The following is a 14,696-nucleotide window of genomic DNA, read 5'->3' as shown; positions in this document are numbered from 1 at the left end:
AGAAAGTGTGACTAGGGGCGGATTTGAAAGAGTTAGCAAAACGTAGTTTCAAATTAGGAAATTTGGACACAAATCTGTTTAACGACGTGATCTTGAAGTCCAAAATTATAAATAAAGAAGATTAACTTATTGTTTTTTTTCTTTCTATTTCTTAATCTAGAAAAACATATCTGTACAAAATGGTTATTTTATGTTTGCAAATAATCCTTGAAAAATATTACTCATTACAAAAATTATAGAGAATAATATTTTTAAGTGTATAAAATATCAATTTTTCTAAATATTGTCTTAAAAAGTTATTTTTTGTTTTTTTAAATGAAATACATGATTAAATAATAATAAAATATAAAACTGATATGTTAAATTCTCATAGTAATTATTTATTATATAATTTTTTAATAAATAACTTTTCTGTAAAATTAATCAAATTGTACGTGAATATTTTTTTTTTTTTTTTATGTTGCGTGTGGGTCTGAGAGAAAAAAACAAAAAATACTATCATTTTTAAAACACATTCATTACAGTACCTATTCAATAACAAATTTACTTGACTTACATTGTGTAACAGAGTGGTAATCTACTTCCCTTATTTTTTAATGTTACGATAATTGTATGTATCCTAAAGTTTTGTTGTTTCGTAATTAATAATTTAAATATTTGAAAACACGATTACATATTTACATATCATAGAAATTATAAAAAAACAATTAGTATTAACATTTATTTAATTTTATTTAATCTTGTAATTCATAAATGATACACACTGTATATACAATATACATACTATAAAATTCATTTTCGAAACCATTGGTCTTTATTGATTGGTTATATCATTAAAACCAATTATCAACGGTTATTATATCTAACTTATAAGTTATAGCTGTTACTTATAATTATAGAATATTATGCACCAGTGTATAAAAACAATAATATTTAATAAAATAACTTTATTTTTTAATTAACGTAAAAATTTAAAGTATCTGTTGCTTTTGTTAAAATAAGTTTTAATATAAAGGCAAGCAATAATTACATTTATTATAAATTTAACTTGTTAAAATTTTTTTATTGTACCTACATTGTTTTTACTTTTATTTTTTTTAGATAATGGGAATATTTTTATGGGGCTATGTGGTGTACTCAAGGCTCGACACGACACTCCAAGAATGGATCGATGCTCTTGAAATTTGGCAAGTTTATTTTGGAATGTACGTGTTGATATTTGCGTCCATTGTAGTAATCATAGCTCCGTTTTTATCTTGTTTTGCCGTCTATCAAGAACTCAGCCAACTACTTATGGCAGTAAGTATATAATATGTAGTACTTTACAAAGCTTAATTGTCTATTAGCGATATTCAATCGATGTGTATCATTAGTAATGTAACGTTAAATTATCATCAGTTGAATAGGTTTATATTGCGTTGAAATTAACTTAATATCAGAAAAAACAACAAATATTAAACTATATTATTACAAAAAACATGTGATTGCTATTATTATTAAATTTATGAACATCGTGAAATTAATATTATATAGTGTATTAATTTTACCATTTAACTATATAAGGTATTTTTCATAGATTAAATATATTTATAGTTCACTCCACAAAAATATTACCGTGCCTTCCAAATATATCACCGGTTATCACGTTAGATTTAAAGCAACTAGAAGCCCAGAAATATTAGTAACTTAAATATAGTTTTGCTCTTTGACCACAATATGATATTGGTGCAAACTTTAACAAACATTGCAAGTTTAGCCATCAAGGATATGCAGAGGGAATCGATCGATCAAATAAGGTTTTGATAAGGTCGGTAATAATAATATGGTTACTTCTTTTCAAATAAAATACAATATACTCACTTACAAAGTATTAAATTCAAGGAATTATTAAATATCTATCCAGAAATGTATTTCAAGAGGTAAACTTAGTAAGACAATATTTTATAAGACACTATCCACTGAACTCAGAAGTGGTGGTATGACTTAGACGAAGTATGAAAACATCACATCACATATAAATCGAGAGATATTTATTTTTTTTAATTTTCCAACATAAAATTAATCGTTTCTAAATATATTTTACGCATAATACTTGAATACATAACTTATGTATACCTAAACCTAGTCTCTAGATACGGCGTTACATACCTAAATATATGTTATAGCTGGTCAAGTGTTCGTGCTAAAATAAAATCAGATTGAGAGCAAACAAAAGATGAAAAAACGGCGAAATCCACAGATGCGATAATCATGAGTTATGCTGTTTTCTGTAGAAATCCATCAAAGGTTGGCGGTGGTAGCAGAAAAAGCGTAGTGCGCGTACCTCCAACGACGCGTCCAAAGCCCGCGAACGCTACACGCGATCACTTTTGTTTGCTCTCCGACTTCCGGTGGCCTATTCATTTTGATTAAACTTTGGTGATTTACGACTGGTTTGTTGGACGAGACGCCGAAATCTCGGGTATTATAAAGAATTACGGTTTTCTGCCAGTAATGCGGGCTGCGGTGCAGAAGGCCTGTGGGTTTTGATTTTCCGTCTAAAGGTTTTTGTTGAATATTTCTTGGTCAATAGGGTTAGACCGAGAAAAATAAAAAAAAACCACAACTAAACAAAAACTTTCATCAACCAATAAATTTTCCCAAACAAAAATCGGACAACGTTTTGTTAAAAAACAAAAAATAAATAAAAATATCATAGTAACGATGGCTGACTGAGTAATGAGAAGAAGCAGTTTCATATATAATACTGCCTGTATGTACGTAAATATCCGGTATTAAACATACTTAAAACGATTTTCAATAGAACCAATCGGTCAAAAACTTCATTTTTTCTCAAAAAATTGTATTAAATTCAATTTCATCAATTCGAAAATTGAAATTTAGAATATACCGTTTTAAACGAAATTAAATAACACTACATATATTATCCGTGTGCATATTTTTTCTGTTCATATTGTGATTTGAATAATTAAACGAATAATATAACAATATGATATAATTTTCTTGATGGATGTGACTCAATATTGATAAAACTTAAATTTCGAGAACAAAAATTGTTAGAAACGAACATTATTACGATTTTTCTCAAAAAAAATAAGTACTTCATAACTACTTAATAAAACATTTTTATTTAAATTCTGGAAAATGTGTAATAGTGAATATATAATATTAATAAAACGCAATTTTTACAAGCTTTTACAATTAAATTAAATTAGTTTTTTTGTATAATAAATTATTTATATTTCCATAAAAATGTAAAATTGTTGAAAAATATAACGCTTAAATATTAAAGCGAATCTCATTCATAAATTATTGAATCACTTTTTGGCTAATTTAGGTATCAAATAAAACAATAAATAAGCTCATAATTATTTTTATTTTGTTTGAGCTAAAAATTCTACACATTTATTAATATATAACACAGTACAGATATGTAACAAACTACACTAGATAACTTTTTAAATAATTGTCTAAGTTTCGTTTATAATTTGACAACATAATTAGTAAAAATTAATTTGAAGCAATGGACACTTCATACGATATTTTAAGTATATTTTTCATTTTTCATTTTTATTTCAACACTAGTTTTTCTTTTCTTTTTTTTTTACAAAAATGTTTGCGTTTTATTTACTGAAAAAATTAAATAAGAAAATCCACGTTTTTTTATAAAATACGTATAACTAATATTAATTTAAGGTTTACTGTTATAAAATGTTATCATATTATGCATCGAAAATATAAAGATAACAAATGCTGATGATATATTTTTAAGTGTCATTGAATTAAATCAAACTTCATTTTTCATTCGTGTATCTTCTTATTCTCCATACTCTTTTACATCATATTTTATCATCGAAAATAAAATGCAATAAACAAAGAATTTATCTCATCTTCAAAATGTATTACCATTATTACGCTTAATGTAATGTAAAATTATCTTAACCCCACTTCCTTAAATCTATTTAAATTTATAAATTACATAGACTTAAAACTTAAATCTAAAAATTTTAATTTCACGTAAATACAAATTCATTATACTATTAACTTAAAATAACATAATATTATATATAATAAAGCTAAGTTAACTTTAATTTTTATACGGAAATCAATAATTTTATACCATATAATATTGTAATAATGTATTAGTTATGATTTTAGAAACAACAACATCAAAAGAAATAAGATTTTTACTTAGTAATAAATAATAGCTAGTAAAACAGTCTAATTTATAATAAGCATAAATTTTAAGTAATTAGGTAAATTAAATAATAATAATAAAATATTTTAAAGTTTGTAATTCCATAGGCTAATTTTATTATCTACTAGTAAATGAAAAAGTAATTCTACCAAAAATCAGTTTAATTTTTAGTTAATATTGAATCAATTATTTGATATGGTTGTCTTAAAAATGCAATTTTTAAGGTACAAAAGCAAATCATTTTTCTTAATTCATACTTGTATTGTTTTGATACACTTTTTAAATGTATTTACTATACTTACCTATGATTATAACCATTATTTATTAATAGCCTTATTGTTTATAATTATTTAACTAATCAATTAAAAAGTAAAATTTTAGTTATAACTCTATGACACACAATAAAGTGTAGTTTATATTATAACTTTAATTGACATTGTAGTCCAAGTATAAAATATTTACGTCATGATCCTTTCCTGATTGACATTATCCATTATGAAAAGTAAATAATACCTTAAATAATTTTTAAATGTAAATTGCATCTTAAAATTCAAAGTAATATTTTTGAAAATAATACAGTGCAATATTCTATCAAGTGTATAGTGTAGATTTACACCAATTTCATTAAAATTATTATCAAATAATTCACAACTAAAATTATACAGTGTAGTAAATATACTTACCTCTACGTATTCCGTTAATAAAAATTATTGATTTTTATTTATTCTATTTGAAAATTATGTTGTAGAGATAATAACTTCTGTTTTTATATAAATCATTTGAGTGATCATTTTTTAAGAGTTTTCATATAAGTAACTAATTTAAAATTTGAACAAATTTTTCAATTATTTAAATGTTTGTAATAATAATAATAGTGCTCGATTTTAATAATTTTTCAAAAATATAAACTACTTATAATATTGAATCAAGTATTTATTAATTAGTTTTTAAAAAGTTATAAAATTGTATAGATTAATATTTGTAACGATTTATAGAAATGCCGTAATCTGCAATTTGTATATCGTTACATGTCATAATAATTTTTAAATCTCTAAATTCTCCGAATATTTCATTACAGATCTATTATCATTAATATAAATAGTTAACAAACCAAAGTTATCAAATCAAAAAAAAATACTAGTTTGAATTTCGATTACATTTTCAAAGCAATTATCCACTAAATTATTTTCAGTAGTAAATGGGAAGGGGATTTTTATGTGGAAAACTGTAGTGTTTATTTCATCAAGACATTTTTTAAATATGTTAAAAAATCTTAATAATTTGATAATATAATCTTTAAATAAATTTAAAAAATCTAAAAATCAGAATTTCAATTACTGTATTATTATTGTTGACGAAAAAAGTAGATAAGCATGCTTTGTAAATCACCTTATATATTTTTATAACTTATGAGTTATGACGGTATAATATGTCATTACTTTTATTCTGTACCAAGTTTATTATTCATAAATCATAATTTATTAACTTAAGTTTAGTTTTAATTTTTAATAATATTTGTTGTTTAAGTTTAACTTTTTATTAGCTGTTTTTATAATAAAATATGTGTATATAGGTACTATCCACGTTATACCATTTACTTGCTATACGAATAAATAAATCATTATTTATTAATTATATGTAAATATATATTTATGATTTTAAATCTGTATAAAATACTAAGATATTTTCGAATCTTTATTATCATTTTCAACATTTAAAATACCTAAGTCATATTATAATAACGTTTTTTCCATTTTTAAATTAAAACTTAGTGTGAATTCCATTAGCATTATTTATTATGACTATCACAATAGTTTTTTCTTTTTCTAATATGCAATTCAATGTTCCGCTTTGCATTATAACCACGAACGACATTGTAACTTACATGGTCTATTGTGATGTACTCAAAATATATTATTTAACTTTAAATAAAATGTCAAATATCAACAGAATTTATGTTAAATTTACTTTTAATATAAACATCCAAGACCTCAGGGAAATATTGTATATGTCTGAGTGTTATATAAAATCAAAACCTTGTAACTTGTAATACTACATCGAAAAGCAACTCAAGGGAGCTATTCCAATCCAGAAGTACTATCACGAAATACTTGAAAGCGTAGTCTTGTCGAAAAGAGTTATATTCTAAAGTACAAACCAATAGTTAAGTATGATTCACAAACTGATCATAAGTATTCTTTCCAGGAACAAATAAATAGCATGTATTCATTTTACATAAAAATAAAAATAATATTATATTTGATGAACATCTAACATTACAATATTTTATTATCTAATTTATATATATTTTTTTTTTGAAACATACAACCCAATAGGTATTGAGACACAGTTTTTTCCTATTCATATAAATTATGATACCATTAATATATGTTTTAAGTGTTCATTACTATTATTATTAATTATTAATTATATATTTTAAAATTATCATATTATTTAAACTTTAGCCACCAATAAATCTAATAATGTTTAAAAAATTAATTATATGTCATTTAACTAAAAAAAAGTTAGTAAGTGGGTCCATTCTGCTGTATATTTAATGTCGAGTTCTTGCAATGATAAATTATTGTAAATGATTTTGAGCGAATACCGTCTTTCAGCTGCTATATTACTAAATGTATTTTATGAAATACTAATATTGCTACTACAGTAATATATTTTACAATTGGTAAGATAGGAATTATTTTTTTACTGATAATATTATTTTGATCATAATATTTATACCATATTATATTATTTCTATTAACTTTTGAGTTATTCTACCTTATTATATAACAATACTATATAGGTTCATGGTAAAAACTAGAAATATATTTTATTTTAATATTAATCTACATCCTTTTAAAATTTCATTGCATTAAGTAAAATTCATAATATACTCGTATTCAGTTAACTTGAAGTTCCTATGAATAATGTTTTTAAACGATATGTAACGAAATAATAAACATTGTTATTCATCGTTTAAATATATAATTTCGTCCGAATTCAAACTTAAAATTCAATTAAAACAAAATAATTATGTTTATAATATGTTGTTTAGATTTCTTGATAATTACAGTGTAAATTACTCATATTTATAATGAATATTGTATTCCATTTTTGAAGATTAGCAATAATGAATTAAAATTTTATAAATCTTTTACTAAAAAATATTTTGGCGATTTTTGTAATTTTAACAAATTTTTAATACTTTAACTTCAAGTTTACTACATTTTTTTTTTTTTTTTTTTTGTGAAATAACGCTTCATTTTTTTTTTTCTATTAAAAATAATTCATAAAGAACCTCGTACTAAATGTTCAAGTTGTTTGATGAATTTTATAAAAATTTGAACCGCAAATGCACATAAAAAAGTTTGGCTAATGTGATTTTAATATTTCTATATATAATATATAAGAATTATTATTTATGTGAGATCTATTACACTTTTAAAAATTTTGATCACGCGAATAACTTTTTATCGTTGTGTAAAGAAAAACAATAAAAAAAAAAAAAAATTAAAATACCTTAAGAGTCAAAATATTTAGAAAACTTTACTATGTGTAAAAAATGCAAATATGCCAACATAAACATTTGATAAAAATTTCAAGTATCCTAAGGTTATTTGTTTTTGAATTATAAACAAATTACAAAAGTCGTTTGAAGTAAAATAGGGAAAACAGGTAAATATGCATTTTGGAAAAATTTAAATTAAACGCTCATAAAGAATTAATTTAAAAATTTGGTAAACTTATTTTTTAATATAAACAAGCTTATATTACATTTTTAAATCTAATGTATGAATATAAAAACATTTATAAATTTTCAACCAAAAAATAGTTTAGTAATTTTTACAATCTTGACAAAATTTGTGAACATTTTAAATTCTGGTCAATATACAATTTATTATGCGTGGACTTAAATATTGTTTATAATTTATATTAAAAACTATTTATGTGAAACCGAGTACTAAATTGTCAAGGTTAATGAATTAATGGTTAAATGTGTAAGACATATGCAATTGAGACAAAATTAAATCGTATATATCGTAGTTTAGTATATTATGGATACATATGAGTTTAGCTTAACAGCAAAAAAAATCAAAATATAAATTTGTAAATATATATAGATTGGCTATGAACTGCAATACGACAGTTGTCTATTTGTAAACCCCACGTTAATACACCACTATAATAAATTAATAATTAATTCTAACTGCTATTAACTCAAAATAGACAAAATACTTTTAAAACAATATTATCTATAAGGATTAATAATATATATACTTGGTAACATTTTTAAGTTTTATAGTTATTTGTTTAAACACTACAACATAATAAAGAAATACATTTTGAAGAAAACTGATTTAACGTAAAAATTCAACTATTTTATGAATTAATTTTCATTTTTCTTGATTATTGAAAAAACTACTGGGATTTTTTTTTTACTTTTACTCCCCTAAGTACGAACTACATCCAATTTCCTACCACAAAATACCAGCAAAGTTAAAAATTGTAACATTTTTACTGTTTCAAACAGGGATAACTAACAGCTAAAAAAAAAAAAAAAAAAACATATTGTAAAATCAATACATTTATTGCACTGCTCAAAATCAAAAAATAAAAAAATAAAATTAATATAAATTTCAACCAAGGATACAAAATTATTAAACCCATTACCTATTCTATATAATTTATTTAATATTATTTTTTTATAGTTTTATATAATTATCGCTTTTTGTGCATTATTTTATTGTTTGCATAAATAGTATAGAATTTGTATTAACTGGCAAAAACAATTTTTAATGAATGAATTTAATTACTATGGTTTAATAAATTATTTTACTAGTAATTTTTAATTGAAAGTACTAAATTTAAGGTTGCACACTATATTTTAATGTAGCTATTGTAAGTACAACAAATTTTTCTCGATAAAATAATATTATAATAAAAATGAATTTAAGTGTATGTGATATTTATTTAAATACTAATTCAATTTCTCTGCTTAATTATTTAAGAATTTTCTTGATCTTATATTTTTTAATTGTTAGTTCATATTTTTAATTTATGCATAAAATAGCTATATAATTTATATTAAGTATTATGTAAATGTTCAAAGTTCTATATGAAGTATATACTATTTTAAATTTTGATATCATCAATAATTAATTCAGATTCAAAAACAATGATTACTAAAAATGATTTGTAATACATACGATAGAACCAATATTAATTTTAAAAATTTATAGAATAAATATATTTTTAAATTTAATAAAACAATAGCTCTGAAATATTTACACTTTTTAGCAGAAAATTATTTAAATATAATAATGCTATTATTTTGAATATACTGTACAGGTAGGTGCACAAATTCAAATTAAATTTGCTAAAAAAAGTTAAAAATATGAACTTGCGCAAATACTGATGTGGATTTTAGTAATTAATTTCATTATTTGTACTTTTACTTATTGTGTAATCCACATAACAAATAAATATGCATTGTTAATAATTTAAGTGTTTTCTTTCATGGTAAATTATAAAAAATAATCAATTGTATTACGCATGTATTACAAAATAAAATAAGATTGGCAATTTTCTAATTTATGAATGATCTTATAAAATAATTTTAATAAATGTTGTTGACAAATATTATAGCCAATAAAAATAGTTAAATTTATAATTATATAATAATTTGTTAGAAATATATTGTTAATAAAAATGAAATTAAAAAAAAATAGATAATAAAACATAAAAAATGAAGTCAATGGCATCATTAATACTAATAAATGGATTATGAACAAGAGAAAGAGAACGCGTAAAGGTTTAGAAAACAAAATTACTTAATCGAACAATCATGTTCATTTTAATAAAGTAATATAATATATCAAGCGCAATCGCCTTCACAAAAAGTTTTGAATGTATCATATAGGTACGGCCGAGAAGAATTTTTTTTTAAACAAATTATTTTAAATTTATTTTTTGTGAAATATTTTTTTTTTTTTTTGCACGATACCACCGACTTTTATTCGACAAGCATTCTATTGTTTTCATCTACAGACCGGAAGAACCGTCGTCGCTATGCTGCGCGTGTGCGTGTGTGTGTGTGTGTGTGTGTGTGTGTGTGTGTGTGTGTGGATATATTGTGTGTTAGTTCGCCGAGAAGCTAATTCCACCTATGATATATTGTGGTCCCCTATTGGTACCCCGCCGTGCCAATTTACACTCACTACCAACACCTCATACGAACGGGTTAAAATGTAGGAGTTTAATATAAACGCGTAGGCTAGAAACACTCCGTGCACGCGATGATGGCAGCGGCGGCAGAAGTAACGTATTGCCAGAAGTTCAATTTCTCACCCGGCACATAACTCAGACCTCAATGATTCACGTCATTTGTGAACATGTGATCTTATTTATAACACCGCTCATATATAATATTATACACTTTTGTGTGTATGTGTGTGTATGTGTGTGTACGTATTACATTCTATAGTAATTCGCCGACGGCCTTTGCTCGAACGTGCGTACGAGAGCACACGCACGAGGGTTCTAGGGCGGAAGTGGTGACGGATAGCTAGCGATCTTCTTCGCTAAATCTTTAGGGTGTCGAGTTTTAATAACATTGATGATAGTTTATTTTTAGTTATTGAATTACGATTTTAAATTCTGAGCCCGTACCGACGAGGTATTGAGCCGTATAGTACGAATTACTGACCGATGTCCGCGTGTTTGTCTTTGTTATTTTTTTTAATTTTTATCTTACACTTTTCACGTAGCAACTATATTAGTTATGAAATATTGCGTAAGTGGTTTTTGACATAATTTTGTCTGATATATGCACACAACAGTTAAAAATCTGCTCCGATAAACGGGAAAAATAATAGAAACCTACAAGGAACTACATTAAGAAGTCGGTATCTTAAGTATTGATCTAAAATTATACTGACTAGTGAGAGCACTACTACGCTCTACATCACGAGAAAAAATAATAATAATAAAGAGTTTAAAAGTTTTCGCTTAAAACGTCCCGCGTGTTCTTGTTTGCTTGGACTCCAGCCCGCGCGCTCCAAATTCGGGAAACTATTATAAAGGGCTCCCATTATTATTATATGACGCGAAGGTATATAAAATAATGCTCCTGAACGTTTATTTAATTTTTTTCCTTCGCTCTTTCAAGCCGGTCTCTTAATTATTTTAATGGACTTTTAGCCCGAGGGTACCTCACGCCAATGTTACGCGGTTTATTTATGTATTATATTTTATTTTTTTTCAATGCACCAAGCTCTGTCCTCGCCGTACTGCGAAATATAATATAACCAATTTCCAGTTTTTCGCGAGTCGTTGACGCCAAGAATAAGGTATCTACACCGTCACGATCACTACCGCATCACCGTTCCATTATATCCTCGTTGTTTCACTAGTTATTCGATGCCTACAAGGTAAAAAATGAACCACGAACTTCATCTGTGTTAGCACGTAGACGAAACGTTCGCATCACGGTTTAAGAATACTTTTTCCAGTTTGCAGTGCATCATCATCGCATCACTTGGTCTCGTGTTTTCGGAAACACTCGACGCGCGAGTGTGGTATTTACTCGTTAACTGTACCTACATACTAATTTTAACGAGGGTTACCGCGAGAAAATTAATTAAGGTTTTAACCCCGCTCGAAATACGGACGCGTACTACCTCACCACCGTCTTCGCTGGGCCGCTCTAAATAAGGTCTCTAATTAAGAACAAACAGCTGAGATCAATGTTAACGGTGTTTTTCCAAGGAATTATAAATTATAAGTGTCTCACGAAACAACTTACACAATATAAATAATATCGGTGACAATCACGCATGGTCTAATGTAAAGAAATAAAAAAGTAAAAACAATTTTGTTATCATTACCACTGAGTATAAGAAAAATAAAAATAGACAGTTTATGATAGATTTTTTTATGCATATTAAAGTCAAATTAAATCATAAGAATATATAGGTAGTATAAAAAGACAAAAATGGAAATATTACATTTAATTATTTTTTTACTCTTTCAATATAATTTGACTATAAATCAGTATAATTATCATTTAAATAGTAATTATTATTAGATCTACTGAATACAATAAAATTTCCAATCATAATTTTGTTTACAAAAAATAGTATTCTTAATTATTTTAACTCATAAAAAGTATTTAAAGGAACATTGATTAAACAAACCAAATTTCTCATTTAACAAAACTATGTAACTTATATAACGTACAACAATAGGTTATGAAAATATTATAATTATAATATGCAAATCCATTTTTCACTTGAAATTTTAGTATTTTGTTCAATAACAATTATTTTGGCACGAAGTTATGTTTATGTCCATCTATTATAGTGTTATGAAAATAATTTGTCAACATTTATATTTAATTTTTGAATACATTCATATACTACTCATATTCTATACAAACACAACTCATATTTAATAAATTTAACATCTCTATAAAAATAAAAATCTAAGTAGTTCATATCTAAAAAGAATTACTGTATTGTATGAATCGTTGAAAATTTCCTTTATATGACATTTATAGACCTTAAAACATGCACCAACTATATATTATTATTATATTTATAGGTTTATCATTAAAATATAATAAATTGTTCAAAAACATACCTATGTAGCTGAAATATGTTGAAAATTAAATACAAGTTTCATAAAGTTTATTTTTGTCAATTGATAAATCTACATCACAAGGTTTAAAACGTCCATTAAGACACATCAATAAATAAAGAATGTATATAATATTATATAATGTATTTTAATTGTTAGATATAATAAAAAATATACTTAGAAAATTTTAAATTCAAAATGTTTTGTAATTGGTTTGTTGTTAACATAATGTATATGCAGATAATAATTGTAGTTTACGATGCAATGAAACGACTACAATAATTTACTATTTAAACAGACAAAAAGGGGATTTTAGTCCTTTACAATATATTTAAATTATATTAAACTTGTATATTTATAAAAAATAATAAAAAATTATGCATCTTATTTGTTAAGCTAAATAATAATACAGCTCATACAATTCATACATAACATAATAATAAATCTACAAATTATAGTATAAACTTCTAGATAGGTATTAAATAAATTTAAATATAAAAATACTATTTAATATTTTCATATGTTTTTTTTATTTTAATACAATCTTTGTATTTGAATTTTATTTTATAGTTTCATTTTCTAAATGAATGCAATATTTTAAAAGTCAAAGATACAAATAAAATATTTTTTTAACTATAATTTAATACTAAATTTATATTTAACTGTTTTTTTTAATTACCTGTCCAGCTACTAAATATTACATATTAATATTTTTAAAATATTGTAATATAACATTTCTCATCCCATTGCTTATAAGAATTAAAAAAAAAATTCAATTTAGTAAATGTACTTATATTTCGATGCTTTGTTAAAACTGCAATATTATATCATATAAATATATAATAAAATGTATCGTTAATTTTTTTTATCTCAGTTTAAATCAAGGGGATTTATATCAAACCGAATTTAACACCTAAATTCAAAATACGTTAGTGAGGTGAGATTTTGGGTTCGAAATGACTTTGTTTTAACAAGGTATTGTAAATACCTAGATCAAAAGCCTTATACTCATTTGCCATGCTTAAGTTCCCTATGTTATATTTTCACACTTGCCCTTACTCCAAATCTTAATGGAGATCTCTTTGACCACGTGCTTTCGTTTATATTATAATGCATGGCAGTTTAAGGGATTATATTATTAATACAAACAAAAGGTCGGTTTTATCCTCATTACCAATCTAAATGGCGTATTTTCTGAAAAAGGGACTTAAAAAAACAAAATAAAAGCAACTAACATTTTGTAGAATAAAATAAATAAATAAAAAATGTTTCTTTCATTAGCATTTTTGTTCTAAAATCAACATATAAAAATTGTCCGCAATGACTGATGATTGCCCAACCGCACATCGCTTTTCATTCATTAAAACACCATCTTAACAAATATGCAAATCCGCTGTAATCTACACGGTTGGGCTAAAACGTTTTAGCAGAACAAAAACAACAACCCCTGCCAACGGTTTTATGCACGCCCATGTTTTTCTCTCAACCCATAACATTTTTGACGGGTTAAAGGCATCTAAATATCAAAGTATGGTCTTAAAAACAAGTATGGTTTTCGCTCTGACGGGTGTCATAATTTTTTGTGCATTACTGTACCTATCTCGTGGGGAACCATCTGGATATAATTAGGAAGTCTTGAGAGGTTTCTCGAGTAAGTAAATATAAATACGTTATACCATAATAATGTACAATATAACCCTGCAGATATTACTGATATGAAATTTGTGACTATGACTGTAAGCAAAACATAAACTTATTAAATACCTAATATAATATAATATATTTAAAAAAAAAGAAAGTATATTATTATCAATGTTATAAAATAATATTAATTTATTATTATATTGTTTCATTTATT

The 14,696-nt window shown here is 24.5% G+C and overlaps 1 protein-coding gene across 1 annotated transcript in view; it reads left to right on the top strand.

Moving 5' to 3' along the window:
• LOC112597981 (tetraspanin-2A) overlaps nt 1–14,696 on the top strand; it is a 159,842-nt gene that overhangs the window by 82,406 nt on the left and 62,740 nt on the right. The window contains exon 2 of the mRNA XM_025344264.1: nt 1,102–1,299. Within this exon, the coding sequence (XP_025200049.1) occupies nt 1,102–1,299 (198 nt within the window). The remainder of the gene's footprint in view (nt 1–1,101; nt 1,300–14,696) is intronic.

The sequence above is a fragment of the Melanaphis sacchari genome, unplaced genomic scaffold, assembly GCF_002803265.2.
Source record: "Melanaphis sacchari strain LSU unplaced genomic scaffold, SCAv2.0 Contig44_pilon_pilon, whole genome shotgun sequence".
NCBI lineage: Eukaryota > Metazoa > Arthropoda > Insecta > Hemiptera > Aphididae > Melanaphis > Melanaphis sacchari.
The sequence above is the reverse complement of the archived record's forward strand: the minus strand, read 5'-3'. Positions and strand labels throughout refer to the sequence as shown.